Genomic DNA, 18,409 nt, shown 5'->3' with positions numbered 1-18,409 from the left:
CTATATATGGTCAAACGCCTCGCCATATTGCCGTAACTCAATCAAATTCGATTGCGAGCCTCACTCGGCATGCGCACTAAAGATAACTACATCAATTCTAGCTCGAAAACAGAGGTTTAGTTGAAGTCACCCAGAGATGTCAAGGCAAATGAATAAAATGTTGCACTTATTTTGCCATAATTTTCAAATTGAATTTATTAATGGAGCAAGCTTATATAAGCTTGTGTCTTTTCTATATATTGCAGATTATCAAGAAAAGACGAGTTGTAATTTTAACTTTTAAACGCAGATAATTCTATATTCATATTTCAATGGGGAGCTGTGAACACAATTTCTGATTAGATTTGCTAAAAATTCCAGCTCCTGGTACTGAGGTACCCTTTAGACCGATGATTTGTCAAACGGATGACAAACATGTCCCTTTAATTTGATTAATAATTAAAAGCGTTGTATTTGAGCAAGAAGATAGTTGGTTATATCAATTATATACATGGGAATAAAGTTGCAAAATACAGATGTTATTGTAAACAGAAAACTAATTGAATGTATAAAGACAGCTGTTGATTCCAAACAAAAATATTGTCATTAGTAGTTCAATGTCCTTGTGACATTTGAAATCATGGGTTGCCATGTTAGGTTTTAAAATTATGAACTTAATTTGCTTTATTTCCTCCATATTCCTGTCCATAAGCTTACAAAGTTAAAGTTGGCCTACTATTGCTTTGTTCTTGGCTGTCTTCCATTGCCAGTGTCAATGCTACCAAACAGCTATGCCTAAGTCTAATTTGATTCTTAGTTCTATGTCTAAGCCTCAGACACTTGTAAGTATATGATAAGTAAAATTTTGGAAATTCTACAATTTTAAACCGATGCAGCCAAAAGGACATGCAAGGAACAGTTTTTCGGACTACAGGTAATGAAAGAGTTCATAACGACCCAATGATGCCGTAATCGGTATCCGCTAATCAAGCAGGCATTTCTATCTTACTACTTCACATCGAGTCTTCAAATCATCATATTGCTTAAATAATGCGAGGAGAATACATAACTATACCAGAAAATAATAATCAATAATGGAAATGATTTACCATAGAGACAATATAAGCGAGGGTGTGACACTCACATTGTTCAGTTTAATCTTCAGTTACCTTGCTCGACAAGAATGCATTGATTACGGATCGGCTAGTGGAATGTAGAATACCTCACTGGTTAGCCACATATACTACAGTGTGCTCACTGAAGCGTTAATCATTTCTATGTCAATGCAGCATTAATTTTATTATATTTATCAACGGTATTTGTACTTAATGATAGATTAGGACTATCTATTATATCATTGCCTACTTACATGAATATTGAGCTTTTGTAAAATTTAGTTGTAATCTGTCGTCCTACATCATAGAATTTGTGAGCTAAATGCTATGGAAAGATATCTCTGCAGTTTGAGTTGGGAATAAAAAAAGCAGGCCTTCTTGTCAAAATTTCCAATGTTTAAACATGTTAAAACTTCTTTATATGCTAAATTTGTTCCAGAAAAGTGGGACGTAAAACTCGGCCATTTCATTTAGGCTATGGTAGGAACATGATATTCTGCTCAAGGCCTATACACGCTGGTGATGTTTTGGATGTAAATTCTGTCATCAGGGTTTGTTAATGAAAAAGAAAACACAATAATCAATAAGCTTATTTCTTATTCTGTCTCTAATAATTAAAAAAACATTGACAAATGCAAACATATCTTCTACATGTAATAACTTAGGCGTAAATGGCAAAATAGTGATTTATCATTAATTTTTACTCAAGTGTTCTGTGATCAGTTTGTAACCCTTGCAATAAGTAAAAAAATACATGAATATTAACTAAAACTATTCTGATCCATTTACTTTTAAGCAAGTCTTCACCGTTCTGTGAAATCACCGGAAATCTATGACATATATTAAGTATCACTTCATAGTAATTAATATAATTTTTATTTTTTTTGGACAAAATTAATCTATTTCACCTTATAATAGTCCTAGTAACATTGTAACAAATAAAAAGAAATATTTTTTTACAGTTATAACCTTCAAGAGTAACCCTGATCAATTATTAGCACAAATGGAATATAAGCTACCTTAAAAACGCTAAATATTATTTCAGACATTACTGATCTAAGATAACCACTTATCAACTGGCTTCTCTTTCTACAGATCTAACTGGATACCAGAGTCTATCAGTCCTCCCACCAGTTAGCGAAATATCTTTTAATTGTTTTTGTATTTCCCTGATAATAACACGTGCATCAAGTGAGGTTTGACTAACACGTAATGTAGCTTCATTGAAAGGGAATGTCAAGAAGAAATCACCATACTTTTTCTGTGGACCCTTTGGACCTACTTGACGTTGATTTATAAGACGACTTCTAGATGTTTGTAACCATGGTTTGACATTAGGCAACGAATGTCGTTTATGGTAAGTTCGGGTAGGTTGTCGTGTTGGAGACAGTTGACGAGTGTCAGAAACAGATAACTGCAGGCCTGCCCTTCTTCTTGTCTTTGGTGACTTATCGATTTCAGACTTTGTCAAAGTATCAATATTTGATGGGTTTTGTTTTCGAATCATAAATCTCCAGTTATTTGTGTCTTCTGCAGAGTTACTAAAATCACTTTTCTCACTTACTAAACCAGCTCTTGTTTTCTTATTATTAAATTCTGCTTCATTCTCTCTCACAATGGCACTCGGGTTGTCACTATGACTAGAAAAACTTGATACACCACTATCAGAAATACATGAGCCTTTACTGTTTACTTTTCGTAGTCCCATTCTTGAAAGTGGAGTCTTTGGTGGATGTCTTACAACAGATGATATTTCTCTTTCAAAAGTTTTTTCTTTGCTCAGTAAGTCATTGAAAGGGGAATCTCCAGCTGAAGATACACAGCCTTCATCTTCTGATGGTTGTCTTGTTACCAATGGAAGCCCAAATATAGGACGTGGATCACTTGCAGGCAAGGGAGAATGTAAAGCTGGTTTTGAGGCACTTTTAACTTCTGGTAATTGCTTAACACTACCACTTACTCTACTTAAAGATCGGTAACTATGCGATAAATATGGAGTTCTCTTTCCTGACACCTTTGTAGTTGTCTTTCCACATTCCATATCAGAGTCTTTTAAATTCAACATTTCCATAAAGTCATGTACCACAGGCTTTTTCACCTGATAATCTGTTTGACAATCTGTCACTAGACTGGGACTAAAATTAACTTCTATCAACCATGGCTTCTGTTTTTCATCCACTAAGATATCAAATCCATACAGCTCGGAACAGTTATCAACTTTTGGTACATGAGGAGACTGGGTTATCAAAGTCAATGTGATAATATTAATTATCTTCTGCCACAATAAACTGTCATCGATATGATTCTGATGAAAATAATAGCGTAGTTGAGTTAACGTCCATTTACATCCAGCCCCAATCCTCTCCTTGGCTGCCATATAGTTTGGACTAAATTTATTGATGGAAGAATTTGTTAAATGTGAGAAAACATTATTTAAATTGTTTAAATCATATTTATCAGTACTAAATCGCACAATGCTTTCTTGATGTATGTAAATTTGTAGTGGATGAAAAGAAGGCACAGCTACATAAATTCTTAAATCAAATTTATAACCGGATATCAACATAGGATTCGTGATGTATTTTTGTACAACAGCACTGCTATTATAATGCAAGTCTGATAAATCTTTAAAAATAAATATTCCTCGACCACGCGACATATCAATCGGTTTACAAATCCATAATAAATGTTTCTCTTCATTTTTAGTTTTCATTTTAGAATATTCAGCCACAAATTTAGTGTAGTCATTTGGTAAATTGAAAGACATTGGGCAAAAATTATACACAGTAGGACCATATACTCCTTTCATACGTTTAAGATTTCTCGCCAGGCAATCTTTTCTGGTGATAGTCGTTGATTTTGGATAATGGTTTAAACGTTGCCATGGCATCAGATTGTCATAATCACTAGATCTGAATCGGGCAGATTTCCACCAAACATTCCATTCTGATTCATCATGTATATCTTCATCAAATTCTACCCAATTTCGCTCCAAACAAACATTACGAACCACTTCTAATCCTTCTCCATTTTCGTTGATTCTGAAGATGAAGGCCTTTGTGTTCATCATTATGTATGGTGTTTAATTAACTCCTCAATCCAAAAATGATAATCTGGTTTTATAATATGTGATCTTAGCCATTTTATTCTGAGATATGTGCAATGATTTATCCATTCAAAATCTGAAATAGAAAATTAGAAACATTGATATATTGCACAAGTTGCAAAAACCTGGACATTTCTGTGCAGTTTCAGGCTGATGTTTTTAATATCCAATGATTACTTATTACAGATTAAGAAAAAATTGGTGTTTGTCTAAAATTGACCTTACTTAAAATTATCTTGGTGTTATAGTAAGCAACAAATACCTTGAACAAGGATAATTCTAGTTGACTCCGAACCTAACCTTTAATAATATAGCACTATGTAGGCTACAGTAATTTATATCTTCAGTCCATTTTTACACAACCCTTTCATACACGCCTACTTTGTAAGATTTTTAAGGCTAACCTAAAAAAAAAAAAAAAAGATTTTAAAAAAAATGAGAAGGCCTACAAAAGTCATGTGAATTTTTCTTGGAAGTAGGCCTACATTTAAAGGCATATGTAGAACATTTTCATTGATCTGTGTCTTTTGTATTTGACCTTATTCTAGGAAAGAGCCAGCAAGTTGTATCAGTGGAATAAGATATGTTTCAATAATATTATAAGCTTATATTTTTATATTTTTAATTCAGTAGTTAGGCCTTATATTTCAACTTGATAACAAACTAACCAATGTATAAACTTCCTGTTGTTTGACTTAATGCTAACAAAAGAATTCTGTAAGGAATATACAAAGTTAGTGTAGATCTATATGTCAGTTCATTTAGGTTAAAAAAAAAACACTGACATTTCATTAACTCAACACTGCAACAGTGTCAGTGACAGTGGACACAGACTGGTCTAATTTCATGAAATTTCATTTCAAAGAAAATCTTCTTTCGCTAATGGTTAACATAAGTGTGTTTTGTGGTCCCATTTGCTGTCCATTTACACTCCTAAAACTTGATAAAAACCTACATTATCGTAATATAAAAACTTTTACCGATTACTTCCAAAACTGTTTTTTTCTGAAAGAGGAAAATCCCTCTGTTTACGTCACGTGACAAAATTTAGTTGACGACAGCCAATAAGGAGGAAGATGACGTTAAAAGAGTTTCGGGAATTTCGCTGATCTAATGTATACATAGAAGACAAAACCTACCACAAATAAAATGTTAATAATAATTATGTTATAAATTGAATAATGAAGTAGTGACCGGGTCCTTTGATAGATAATCTCGGAAATGCTTTTCAATTGCCTTTTTATTCCTTTGTAAGCCATATTCCAATAGTTGAACCTGCAATGTTACAGAAAAGTAGAGGTAAAACTTATTTGTGAAAATATGTAAAATGATGATCGATGATTAAAAATGTATGCTAATTAAGAACAAAAATTTAAGATGAGAAATGTGTCGCTATAAAATGGAATACAAAATCCATTTTTTTAACCGAAGGCAGATGAAAATGATTTTATCCTTGGATATTTCATTGTGGTTCTTAAATGAAGTTATCTACCTTTGGGCTATATATATTTGATATTTATGTAAAAAAAAATATCTATTCAGATAGATTCTTTTGATTATTTTGGTCTTAGTTATATTTACGTTTTGTTCTGGGGTCAGGTTAAATTTGTAAATCGAGGACTAGGTTGGATTCACTTGTTGTTCTGCGAATTTTACTTGTTCTATGGCCAGGTTTTCGAAATTCTGCACTTGTAAATCGGGGGTGAGTTGGATTCCGTTGTTGTTCAAGAATTTTAGTTGCTCTTGGGCTAGGTTAGATTCACTTGTAAATCGGGGTGTAGGTTGGATTCACTTGTTGTTCTGAGGATTTTAGTTGATCTTGGACTAGGTTAGATTCACTTGCAAATCGGGGTCTAAGTTGGATTCACTTGTTGTTCAAGGATTTTAGTTGTTCTTGGGCTAGGTTAGATTCGCTTGTAAATCGGGGGCTAAGTTGGATTCACTTGTTATTCTGGGGATTTTAGTTGCTCTTGTTATAGGTTGGATTCACCTGCTGTTCTGGAGTCAGGTTAGATTCCGTTGTTAGATTCTCTGATCTGAAGCTTATTTCAAGGGGATAGGTAAGATCTGTTAATCTGGGTCTAGATTGTTGATCAGGTCAGATAGTTATAGGGGACAACACTTATTTTCAAAATGCGTTTTCATTATAGGTGTATTTTAAAAAAGCTAAGAATCATATATATACAAGTAAAATTTTATATAAATTGTTTGGATCTGCAGGAAATTCGCAAAATAGTAGGCCGTATAATATATATCCATGATTAGCCAACAACTGACCCTTTAGCGACCACATAAAACCGGGATAAATTATTATGGAATACCGGTACTCCTTGATTTTATTGTACACAGCGTTTCAACAATTAACCTTGTCACCTGAAATGTTGGACAGTAAAATCAAGTTTATATATAGGTTTTTTTAATGGCTCAAGCTGAATATTCCGATGGACATTTTCTATCCAATAAGCTCTTGATAAAGTCTTTCACGCGAGCATCTAGTTGATTTCTTTCATCTCGATTTTTTATCAACGCTTCGTAATATCTTGCGTATCGTTTTCTTCTCTCATCATGTATAAACCTATCTACATTGGTTAGTTGTTTCAGTTGACGCCTCGACAGCGTTTGATTCCCACCACAAATCATCTTAAATCCATCACCTTCATCCCATTCATTTTGAAATTGCACAAACGGTGGTTCGGGTTCTTTATACATATGTTTCCCGCTCCCATTCCCTAATGATACTGGACGCCGGCTTTGGTTTGGAGTTGGCCATTGTGGTTCTGTTCCTAACTGTGTTTGGAAGACAGTTGAGCCCGATTTGACAGAGGTAGATCTGAAAGAACTGTTTGACACTGCTGATACCACCGAACTCTTCCGATTGACTGCTGGTGCTGATTTGGTTCTTGGATATCTGAAAGGGTCGTCATCATATACGGTGCTCTCGTCCGAATCACTCTCGTCATTTACGCCAACAGTTGGGGTGACTGCGGAGCTGCGGGTTGGTCGTTTGATACTCGGTGACGGCGTCCTCTTTCTCTTACTGAGATAAACCGAAGATGTCTGTGGCCTCATCACCCCTTTGTTTGTCCGTTTCTGAGTTTTTATTATTGCCTTATAGTCTTCCACACTTTGACGAATTTCTTTGATTTCGTTGTTCCTCGACATAAGTTGACGGTGCTGATTTGCTGATATTTCTGTTAAATTTGCATGCAACATTTCTGTCAATCTGCCATTTTCATAATGGACACGACTGTGATCAATTCGCAGAGGTTTTGCTGCTTTTTCAGGATTTTTTAATTCTTCGGGTTTTTCATTGGCCACATACATTTTGAACTGGTATCCGAATAACTAGTTCCTCAACCCATATGTATTCCAGCTGTTCAAAAAGCGATCACAGAAGTCTGAAACATCGGCTTGCTATTCCACCTACACATTTCAATGCACTTCAGTCACATTCGTTATAGGAAATACAGTCCTGTTCAAATTGACACCATCCAATGAAATATTATGATAAAAATATTCTATCAAACCAATTTGATCCGTAGACTGATTTTAAAAAAATACTCGACGATTAGCGATAATAGATACAATAGGTAATCATTACATGGGCCGGTATATTTTCAGGGCGCCTCAGTTTTGTTACAGAATACCCTCGTATTAAAACATGGGGCATAAAATATTAAAATCTAGTTCAATAAAGCTATTTTTTCGTTCTTTTTATTGAATTTTATTCCCAATTTCACTGTAATGCTGGGCCCTGCTTTAATTGATTTGTGAAGTGACTGTTTTCTCATAATTTGGATTTATAACCTATCGAAGCCATTGTCTTTCACCTTTTCATTTAAAAAAAACCAGAATCTCAAGGCAATGAGGAACAAAACTTCTGATCTCAATTAAAAGAAGAAATATTATAAATAATATATTTTTCATGGAATTGCCTCTAAACGACCTGAGGATAAATCCTCGGAGTTCCTTAAAAGAATCAAATTATAGAGTGTAGTTATACAGTAACCTGATACTGAATGAATGTATCGATCAGAGCGATTGAAAAGATTAACTCATTACAATAGAATACAATATCAAGCGGCTTCTTTTGATCAGTATCGATACATATACCTGCGTGATAGTATTATTAGTCGTCATAAAAACACTCGAGACGTTAATACTTGATATTTATTATATACACGGAAGATTATTGCAACTGATTTTAAAGGAATTGATCCACATATGAATTTAATATATGGATTTGATCGTACAATATGTGTATAACAATACTTGCTCACAAACTGTTTTGGGATAAATAGTATTTATAGCATTAAAGTTAAGATCACAATACGTATAAGTGTACATCCAGTTTGAACCCATAAAGTCAATATTTGTTAATCTGTTCTGAAAATTAAGTCTGAAGAAGGACAACAATCTTCGATATCATGTGATTAATTACTAACATTAGATTTGATTGTAAATTTTGGCAACTCTCTTTTAAGAACAGATTCTTCTCAAATACAACCTCCGCTGATTATTCCGTAGTCATAGTCAAAAGTATATACCTATTGTAGCATATTTTTGTGGTATAGGCTCTTTACGTTGCGGACATTTTATAATGGGACATGACAAGGACTTTATTGGGGTTTACAAGATGTCACCATAGACCAATCATTTAATATCTTCTTGTAAAGAATAAGGTTTTTATTATTAACATAAAACGTATAAATCTGTAGAATAATTATATAGCATTAACAATATACAGAACCGGCGACTTTCTTTTTCTAAAAGTTAAAGAATTACTGATCATCTTATAAAATACCCTACATAGGCCTATAAAACAGACTAGAAAAAACTTATCCTGCTTCCTAGCCGACAAAATTTGAAATCCCATAGAACAGAACAACTTTCTTTATAATCTTCTACAACAGAACAACTATCTTTATAATCAATCAGAAAACAACAACTGTCTTTATAATCTTCTACAACAGAACAACTATCTCTATAATCAATCAGAACACAACAACTGTCTTTATAATCTTCAGGAACAGAACAACTCTCTTTATAATCAATCAGAACACAGCAACTGTCTTTATAATCAACAAGAACACAACAACTGTCTTTATAATCTCATAGAACAGACCAACTGTCTTGATAATAAACTAGAACAGAACAACTATATTTATAATCTCTTAGAACAGAAAAACTGTCTTTATAATCATCAAGAACACAATAACTGTAATCTCTTAATTGTCTTAATTGAACCGAATCACTGACTTTATAATCAATCAGAACTCAACAAATGTCTTTATAATCTTCCATAACAAAACATTTACAATATACTAGAACAGAACAGCTCCAAGTACAGAACTACTTCTAGACAGAACAACTATCTCTAAAATCTCACAGAACAGAACAACTGTCTTTATAATCTTACAGAACAGAACAACTGGTTTTATAACTTTCTAGACAACAATTAATTTGAAGAAATTAATAATTTCATTGTCGAAAATTAATTCAAAATTTAGAAACTTAACTATCATGGTCAAGCTAACCACACGCACTCTAATTATGGTGACAATTATGTGCTTGTTTGACATTAAACAAAAAGAAGTCTGGACATTTATGGCATGATTCATCTCTTTAAAACATCATACATCATCGTGAGTTCCTTTTCACTGATTTGACTAATCAGTCACTGATTGTGTCTATGAGTCAAATAATCCATAAGATCAACTGTGTCGCGGACACCTTTATTGTTATTCATTTCCATCTTGAATTACCCATGACTAATGGAATCATTTTATGCGGGTTGAATTTGTTAAGTTGGCTAATTCTTTAGTTTCATAGTTACCCTACTCCAGTTTCTAATTGCCATGAAAGTAGCACGCTGTCGTCTCTCAAACCAAAATGATGTCATAAACAAACAATGTCAGGATTAGTGATGTCATGCATTTTGATATTTTTCCTATATTGTAAAGCTTGAAACAAGTTAGACCATGTATGAAAGAATTAGACGTGGGTGTGACGTTTATTACCCCCGATCCCAACTCTTGCGTGATAGACACCTTCTGTTATGGCTCATTTACCATTCACATTTTTACGTATTCATGTTCAAAACCCCATGAACATAATTAATCTTTAAGTAAATAATTGTAAATACTTTTGGTTTTGTTACCTAAAATAGCACTTAGAGTATTGTCGCTAAATTGATGCTCGGTGATAAATTGTGTTTTTATCGACCTACACATTTGTAAACTCATAAGAACATAGGCGTAGATAGAGGTTCATAGAAGAAACGTATACTACAAGAAACATAAGTGTCTATTTACCTTTTACTATAAGACATTTACTATAACGTAAACTTGATGTTTACTTATTGTGTTGGATAAAAAGTGGGTAGATTTTGTGTGGATTATTTTCAAAATTCATGAATAAGGTAATTTTCAGTCTGTGCTTAAACCATACATGCATAATAAGCTAAATAACTATTGGGGTGAACATAATTTTTCCTGTGAAAAGCAAAGCGTGTTTTCAACATCAATTTGCTGTCTATAGGCACAGCGTTATACCTTTAGCCAAAACCAAGATGCCAATGCATTGAATGTTGTGTACCCAATTTAACCATTGTTATCTGACACTACAACGGATTTGGCTGTGACAATAATTATTGAATGAATTTCTTGCCTTTCAGAAGTTTCTTTCAAACTTGCAGCAGTGTTAGTCACACAGAAATAAGTAGCCTGAAAATCTCAAGGCCGATAAAATTCAGCACTGTTTATGTGTATATTTGTGTATATCTATTGTGTGGAAAAAATGAAAAGGGTGCTCAAGTGAATAGGTTGTATATCAATATATCTATTATCAACAGATTTGTTTGGAAAGTGAAAGAAGTCGTAATGGATGGCTAATTTGAAATGGAGTTAATTCAGTTATGGTCTTGCTCTAAAATGTTTGCTGACTTAGTATAAAGTTATAAGTATTTGGACATCATTCAACAAGTCAAGGATCATGGATATCCACGACTTGTATACCTCTATTTTATTTATACTCGTTCACATTCAACATATATGTTCATATCCAATAGAACAACCAATTATATCTCAATCATATATTGAAGTGCATGTTTATAAAAGAAGGGCTAAATTCTGGGAACCTTGGCAACTCAATCGCAGTAAGTACATATTTAAAGAGTCTTACATTGTTTAGGAGAATCAACTTTTGCAATTATCCACAACTGAATCTCAAATGCAAAATGAATCATTTTAGAAGCCTATGAAGCAAAAAGTAAATGAATGTAAAGGCTGAATCAATATGATTCACCAGCACTTTTTCAAATTCAGATGAATCTGTTTCAGATCTCGGTCATCTTAACAATGTTTGAGACATTGTAAAGATGGATATTATGTACACTGTAAATGAAAAAAAACATTTGCATGATATGTAGTTCTAGTAGTTGCTCTCTGTGTTTCATTTCGACCTCTCTAAACATTTTCAACGTCATTAGGCATAAACCACGATTGCTTTCTGTATATTTATATTATGGTCTATATAAACATCTTTTATTTGATATGTGTCTTGAATGCATTGACAATGTGCACTCAACGACCACAGATTTGAAAGAAAATGGCAAATTTTTGGTTTAGAATTTCTTCTATGTACAATGTTACCACCTTTGCCATTTAATCGTGTTTGAAAAAATATTAATTGCTAGGATATGAAAACGAGATCATACAGAGAAATAAAGTATCATGCAAATTTTTAGGGATAGGATGAGGGACATCTTCACAATGTCAAGCTATTGCGTTAAATATCTTGACTGCAACAGCCACCTTTACAAATTCTGATAAAAGAAAGGTGGCTATTGCAGTCAAGGTATTGGAATTATGTTTATAATAATGTAGTAGTAAATGTTTTAGAAGCCATAAAGTTACATTTTCTGTATAACGTCGGATACTTCTTTTTTTCATCACCGAGAAACAGAACACTATTCAGGCATTATCTTAAAATGTTTGAAATGTTTAAATTGTCTTGACCTAGTCTACTCACGACACTGACCCAATTTCTATATAGAAACCTTTACAGTAATATAATAAACTTATAAAAAGAATGATAAGTGACCATTACCTTAATTAAACACTATTTAATATCTTTATTTACCTATATATCTCTGGTATTTTATCGTCGCCAAATCTAAGTGTCGTATATCCGAAACAATGACATTCGACTATAAGGGGGCTTTTTGATATTTGACAGTCTCCTCTGATATCTACGCCGGTCACTATTTGATGTATGCTAAGTCTTAAATTCATGGTAACATCAATTAATAATCATGTAAATAGTTGTGTTGGCATTGTAGTGTATTTTGATAAATAGTTCTAAAGATAGTGCCATGTTCAAAACTATGTCTACTTGTGACAATATCAACTGAAGTCAAAAAATTTGTGATCATTTCTAGATGCTTATTCGAATCAGGGAAAAGGATAAAGTAAAAAATAATGAAATAATGGTTACGAAAGTGCGAAATCAAGAAACATGATAAGCAAGGTATTAGGAATAGATATCGTTGATTTACTCATTAAAACCAAGTTTGTCACGATATTGAAAACTGAGATATACCATTTAATGTCATTTGTCTCGCGTCATAAAAATACAATAAAGTAAACTTAAGACAATAATAACACCAAACTGATTCATTCAATGTTCAAACTATCACCACGTAAGCTTCCTCAAAATTTATCACATTTTCTTCATGAACGATGATACACGAGGAGGATCATATTATTTTCTTTAAAGATCGACATATAGCGATGGTTTTGTTTGTCTAAAAGTGTTTTGCTATCGATAAATGGGCTATATCGATGTTACCAATTTGAAATAATGTCTTCGATACTTTCAGAAATCCTCGTTCGGCAAATCCGCCATGGATCAATGATAGACACATGATTTGCAGCCCGGGAAGAGGACTGAATGTTATTTAAAGTGACCAAGTTGTTCCGTTTATCAATTAGAATCGAATCAGAGCAAGGGCTGTGCTCTTGAAGTTGGTACTCTCGAATCGTTTTGGCATCATTGAAAATCTAAAATATTGAAAGTTCAAATCAACTTAGACATTTGTATTAAAGTACTTCCTTTTTCATGCTTACCATTGCAAATCTTACATTCCTATTGATATTATGAATTATAAAATTGGCAAGTTGTATGTCAGTTATGATAAGTTTCTGGTAATCTCTGATAAGACTCTCAAGGTGTATGGTTAACTATAAATTGGGATATCAGGAATGAGTTTATTTGACTACAGGGAATCGGTACTGACTCTAGATTTCAACCATAACACACGTGTTAAAAAGTTTATAAATCTGGTAAATTACTATATATACAGATGTTTTAGATAATCTGACTAGTTAATGAGCCACCAATTCAGTGCTCGTAACCTTCAGTACAAGGACAACTTCTGGTATGGTTGAAATATCAATAACTAGGGTTATAGGCCTTTCCAGTCCAACAAAGCCTAATAACCATGCCTGTTCTGCAGTATTTAGTTCAGTACCCATATGAAGTTATGTCTATAACCCTCTTCAGAAAGACTTGCAAATTTGTTACCTATTGGTTTTGTGAAACCGAATGGCTTGTTAAAGGGATACTCGCTCAGATATTGAGAATTGTCAGTCATCTCTCCACCTTATATTCCAACCATGTAAACTGATATATAGGCATTGTGAAAAATAACATCAACAATCGAAGTTGCAGGCACTGAATAATGTAATAACAAAGGAACGTGAACTATTTTCTGGGTGTGGTGTTTAGCTTGATGTCCTGGAACGAACGGAACAGCTCTTGTAAGCTAGCGCAACGAAAAGCTAAAAAGAAAAAAAAAACGAAAAAAAACAGCATATTTTAATGTTGACGATCCCACTTCATATGGATCTAATGGTGCACAAAAGAATGCATTATATCATGACGATACACACACACTTTGATATTCATAAAAATTAAAATAATTATTATCAAATATCTGAAATATGCAGTTTAATTGTATGATTTTAACGATGAAATCAGACATTTAAATACATCAAATTTTTTGCATTTTTACTCTTTTTGGTGAAAGGTAATTATCAAAAATGACATATTTAATGACTTATTTCCGATTTATAGATGGGTATTTGAAATATCATATTTAATAGGGGTGTTTCTATTGGTAGAATAGCATTTGTTTTTTGTTTTGTCGTTCTTCTCTTTCCTATTTTTTCTTCTCGTATGTAACGAGTTAAAATATCAAAATACACCACATTTAGTGTATAAGAAGGCTTAATTAAAGGTGCACAGTCATAAAAGTTTTTCCCCTGAACATTTAAATTCATCTGACTTATCATTAAAATGCTAATATACAATAAGAAATACACCCTTTGATTGGTTCAAAAATTGCAGAAGATATGAAGGTGGTCTACCTTTTTAGGATAGAAAATACTGGTCGATGAATCTGTATTAGGTTTGAAAGAACAAAGCTTTAAATGTACTTCTGCTGTTTTCAGGAATCTGTCCACCTTCATTATGTAAACAATCAGATGAAACTGGTAGAGATACTAGCAGACCAAGAGGAACAGGTAATTTGAATTATTCCTTGTCAGGATCACCTGAAAAAAACACAAGAAGGTCAATCAGCAAAAACATATCGTTCATCTGTTCTGAAAATTACCGAAGAAAGGGCAATTTACACGACAATGATAGCAAATCAAATACTTTTCTAAATATACTAATTGGATGTTTGGTTGTTTCAGGTGGCAGTGTATTTTTTCAGGGTGATATTGTCCTTGATAGATTTTCAGAAAAATATATTTATAAAGATTCTTACACTAAACCAAAACGGCGTAGTAAACGAGCTACTTTAAGGAAAAAGAGAAGGTTGTGGAAGAAGGCATTGGTTCCTTATGTAATAGATAAAAATATAAGTAAGTTCAAATCAATGAAACTAAGATCAGATATAGCACACAGTCTGTGTTGTACCGATGTCGATGCTGCTGTATATGATGAAGATGGTGATGTTGTTCCAGATGATAATGCTGCTGAGTATGATGTGGTTGAGGGTTTTCGGTAAGGAATAAGCTTATAAAATTGTGCCGTCGTTGATGGAACAGAGGTTGCTCTTAGTATTCTCCCATTACTTTTACCGTAATGTTATTGGTCGTGTTCCATAGGCAACGGTACGATGATCATCGAATGTAGATAATCATCGTGCCGTTGCTTATGGAACATGGTTATTGGTATAATAATTTGTTCTTTTACAGGTCCCTTATCAAGAAAATGGATAGTCAAAGCATTTAAACATATACAGCAACACACTTGTATCAGATTTCAGAAGAAAAGAAACAAACATAAAAATTTCATTTTATATAAAAGTGAACCAGGGTAAGTTCATCAGCAAACCTTGAAAAACGTCTATTACTTGGCTGATTTTCATCTTTTGACGATCAAAGCCATATTCAAATAAACAAATTCAATAAGCGGACACATCAGAGCATCAATTCGTGCATCAAACACGTTGACGTAAAAAAACCACATATATATTCTGTTCTCAGCTCAGTTTCTCATTGAAATGTTCATGTTTTGGTTTCATCTCTACCTTCAGATGTTGGTCTAATGTTGGTATGCAAGGTGGTATGCAGGTTATCAGTATAGGAAGAGGATGTGAACATCTTGGTACTGCTGTTCATGAAACAGTACATGCTTTAGGTGTATGGCACGAACAGGTAGGCCGTCCCAAACCATTTCATGTCCATCAAATTAACGTATTCACACTTACACACTAGAGGTCAACAGAGCAAATCCGATGAAAGTTGGCAGTGGCCAGAATATAAAAAAGGCGCCATAACATGGTAACTGGAAATCGACACAAATTTAAGAGGAGGAATTTTAAAAAAATTACTATTTTATTTCAGGCAAGGGCAGATAGAAATAAATTTGTCAAGATAATAAAAGAAAATATATCGCCACGTTATTTATTAGATTTTAAAGTAATAGATAGAAATATATCCTCAGCGAGAGGCTATCCCTATGATTATAACAGCATTATGCATTACAGTCAATATGCTTTTACCAGGAATGGTGAACCTACAATACAGGTAAGGGACGGAATCTTGTCTTTCTTCATTGAGCCACATGGTTGGAAATGTACTAATAGTTGGCAAGTTGATATCAGCCTGAACAAATTTTCTTATATTGTACTCAACTTGGATTTTTATTAAGCCAAATACGCCGAGGGGTCGCATGTCATTTATATTGTTATGTTCAAATGAAATCCCATTTGCTGACGGATACTGGGAGTTATTACTTTTAATTTTTCTCATGAACTGTTTGAAGGATAGTGAAGGACTGTGTGTTCTTTTCGTACATATCTTTCTTGCCATATAGTAATCTTACAATTAACATCCTTTTGAATATTCAGAGGTCCCATATATCAATATGTGAAGGGAAACGTGGTGAAACGGTGTGTCCTTTCCATTTATATGAACATTGGTTATAATGATCATGTACGTTTATTTACACAGTTTTGTACTTTCTAGGTAATAGGAGTAGGAAAAGAGAGACAGTTGACAATAGGTCAGAGAGATGGTTTAAGTACAATAGATATTGCTCAACTTAGAGAAATGTATCAGTGTAACCAGAAAGAGGATACTAAAGCTACGGGTAAATAACATTTTAGGTGTTAGTTATTGGTGAATATGGACGCCACTTCAGATCGGCGAGTGTTTAGTAGTTGACGCTCATCGCACAATTCTCAGAAAGTGATTGAACTCTCCAAGAGCACATATTTTTCGAACCACAGACCAAATCGCAAAAACTTCCCCTTTTCATTTTCAAATTTCCTATTATTAAGCTCGTAAATGATGGTCGTGTAAGCCTCCTTGACAATTCTTAGGCCTCAACCTGATCTACCACCTAACCTAAACGTTACTGCTTTAACGAAATATTTTGTCTTGACTCTTAATTTGTTCTCTTTTATCTATAACTCCTACTTTTCTGTTTTCAGTCTGTCCTAAAGGTTGGATTAAACATAAGGCCAACTGTTACAAATTTTTCGACCATCCAAAAGTGCAATTTTCAGCTGCTCATAAAAAATGTAGCGATCTTCATTCAGATCTGTTAAGTATTAATAGTCTTAAAGAACAGAAATTTATAGAAGCTCACAGCTTGAAAAAATACAAAGATGTGTATATTTGGCGAACTGGTGGTAGAAAAATAAACAGAACATTTAAATGGTATCGTGGAGAGAACCAGAAAGCTAAAAAAGTATCTTATACCAACTGGGATACCAACCATCCGCAGAGTTTTACCTCTATTGCACTCAGTCGTGACATGAAAACCAACAAATTTACTTGGCGTGGTGTATGGACTGGCTCTGTATCTCAACTACCTCATTACATGTATTCGTTTATTTGTGAAAAGCGAGCTAAACGTAAGTATTGTGCATTTCAGAACAAATTGTTCGCTAACATGATGATCTGCACCTAATTGTACCCAATACCACTAAGTCATGGTGTCGTTCTTTCAGTTATAACGTTAGGTGCCCTCTTGATAAGGAAATAGCCCTTGATCATCAGATTTACAAGGGATTTGTCTAGTCGCTTTGAAAAAGGAAATTTAATAAGGAGAATATTGCAGGTCCGAAGCCAGATTTGATCGTTCGGAGGGGCAAGTGATATATCCGGAAGGGCAATGGTACAGACTGATTGTTGCAAGCGAACGCTTACTTTCCACCCACCTACTTTCAGTTTCACGCAAGAGAATCTTTGCCATATATAACACAGAGCGTTTCTATAAATACTTTGTCTTTATAACGTAATGTATAAATCCCCAATACATTGACACTTTAACATAATACTGATTAACTCAGTAATCATATGTTATAATGTATCATATATCATTGTAGGAAAATGTCTACCATTAAAATATAAAGATGGTCGAGATTATAGAGGATCATTAGATCATACAATGGAAGGAGCAACTTGTCAGAAATGGTCATCTCAGTATCCACATAAACATAACAGTAAACCTGGACGTACTGATAAAGATGATAAAGACGGTCTTGGAGATCATAATTACTGTAGAAATCCGTCTGGTCAACGTCGGAAACGTCCCTGGTGTTACACTGCCAAAAGGGGAGTGAAGTGGCAATATTGTGATGTTTCGGTTTGCTCAAAAAAGAAATATTTAAATCAAAAGGATACAA

At 33.6% G+C, this 18,409-nt stretch overlaps 5 protein-coding genes across 5 annotated transcripts; 2 read left to right on the top strand and 3 right to left on the bottom strand.

The window, feature by feature from the left end:
- Nucleotides 1-3,135: 3,135 nt before the first annotated feature.
- Nucleotides 3,136-4,161, bottom strand: LOTGIDRAFT_106043 (hypothetical protein; the record flags this gene model as incomplete). Its single annotated transcript, XM_009062078.1, has 1 exon — nucleotides 3,136-4,161. A coding segment is annotated over one exon (1,026 nt), but the record flags the coding sequence as incomplete, so codon positions are not given.
- A 2,463-nt stretch (nucleotides 4,162-6,624) lies between these two features.
- LOTGIDRAFT_154394 (hypothetical protein) lies at nucleotides 6,625-7,524 on the bottom strand (the record flags this gene model as incomplete). Its single annotated transcript, XM_009062077.1, has 1 exon — nucleotides 6,625-7,524. One exon carries the CDS (start codon nucleotides 7,522-7,524, stop codon nucleotides 6,625-6,627), a length of 900 nt encoding a protein of 299 aa, XP_009060325.1.
- A 1,503-nt stretch (nucleotides 7,525-9,027) lies between these two features.
- LOTGIDRAFT_105992 (hypothetical protein) lies at nucleotides 9,028-9,312 on the bottom strand (the record flags this gene model as incomplete). Its single annotated transcript, XM_009062076.1, has 1 exon — nucleotides 9,028-9,312. A coding segment is annotated over one exon (285 nt), but the record flags the coding sequence as incomplete, so codon positions are not given.
- Nucleotides 9,313-15,433: 6,121 nt separating this feature from the next.
- On the top strand, nucleotides 15,434-16,874 carry LOTGIDRAFT_106125 (hypothetical protein; the record flags this gene model as incomplete). Its single annotated transcript, XM_009062075.1, has 4 exons — nucleotides 15,434-15,588; nucleotides 15,809-15,929; nucleotides 16,119-16,301; nucleotides 16,743-16,874. 4 exons carry the CDS (start codon nucleotides 15,434-15,436, stop codon nucleotides 16,872-16,874), a joined length of 591 nt encoding a protein of 196 aa, XP_009060323.1.
- Nucleotides 16,875-18,135: 1,261 nt separating this feature from the next.
- On the top strand, nucleotides 18,136-18,375 carry LOTGIDRAFT_59723 (hypothetical protein; the record flags this gene model as incomplete). The annotated part of the gene is made up of 1 exon (XM_009061684.1): nucleotides 18,136-18,375. A coding segment is annotated over one exon (240 nt), but the record flags the coding sequence as incomplete, so codon positions are not given.
- Between the last annotated feature and the right edge of the window lie 34 nt (nucleotides 18,376-18,409).

This window comes from Lottia gigantea, assembly GCF_000327385.1.
Source record: "Lottia gigantea unplaced genomic scaffold LOTGIsca_5, whole genome shotgun sequence".
In the NCBI taxonomy this organism is placed as follows: Eukaryota; Metazoa; Mollusca; class Gastropoda; family Lottiidae; genus Lottia; species Lottia gigantea.
This window is presented reverse-complemented; position numbering and strand designations above follow the sequence as displayed.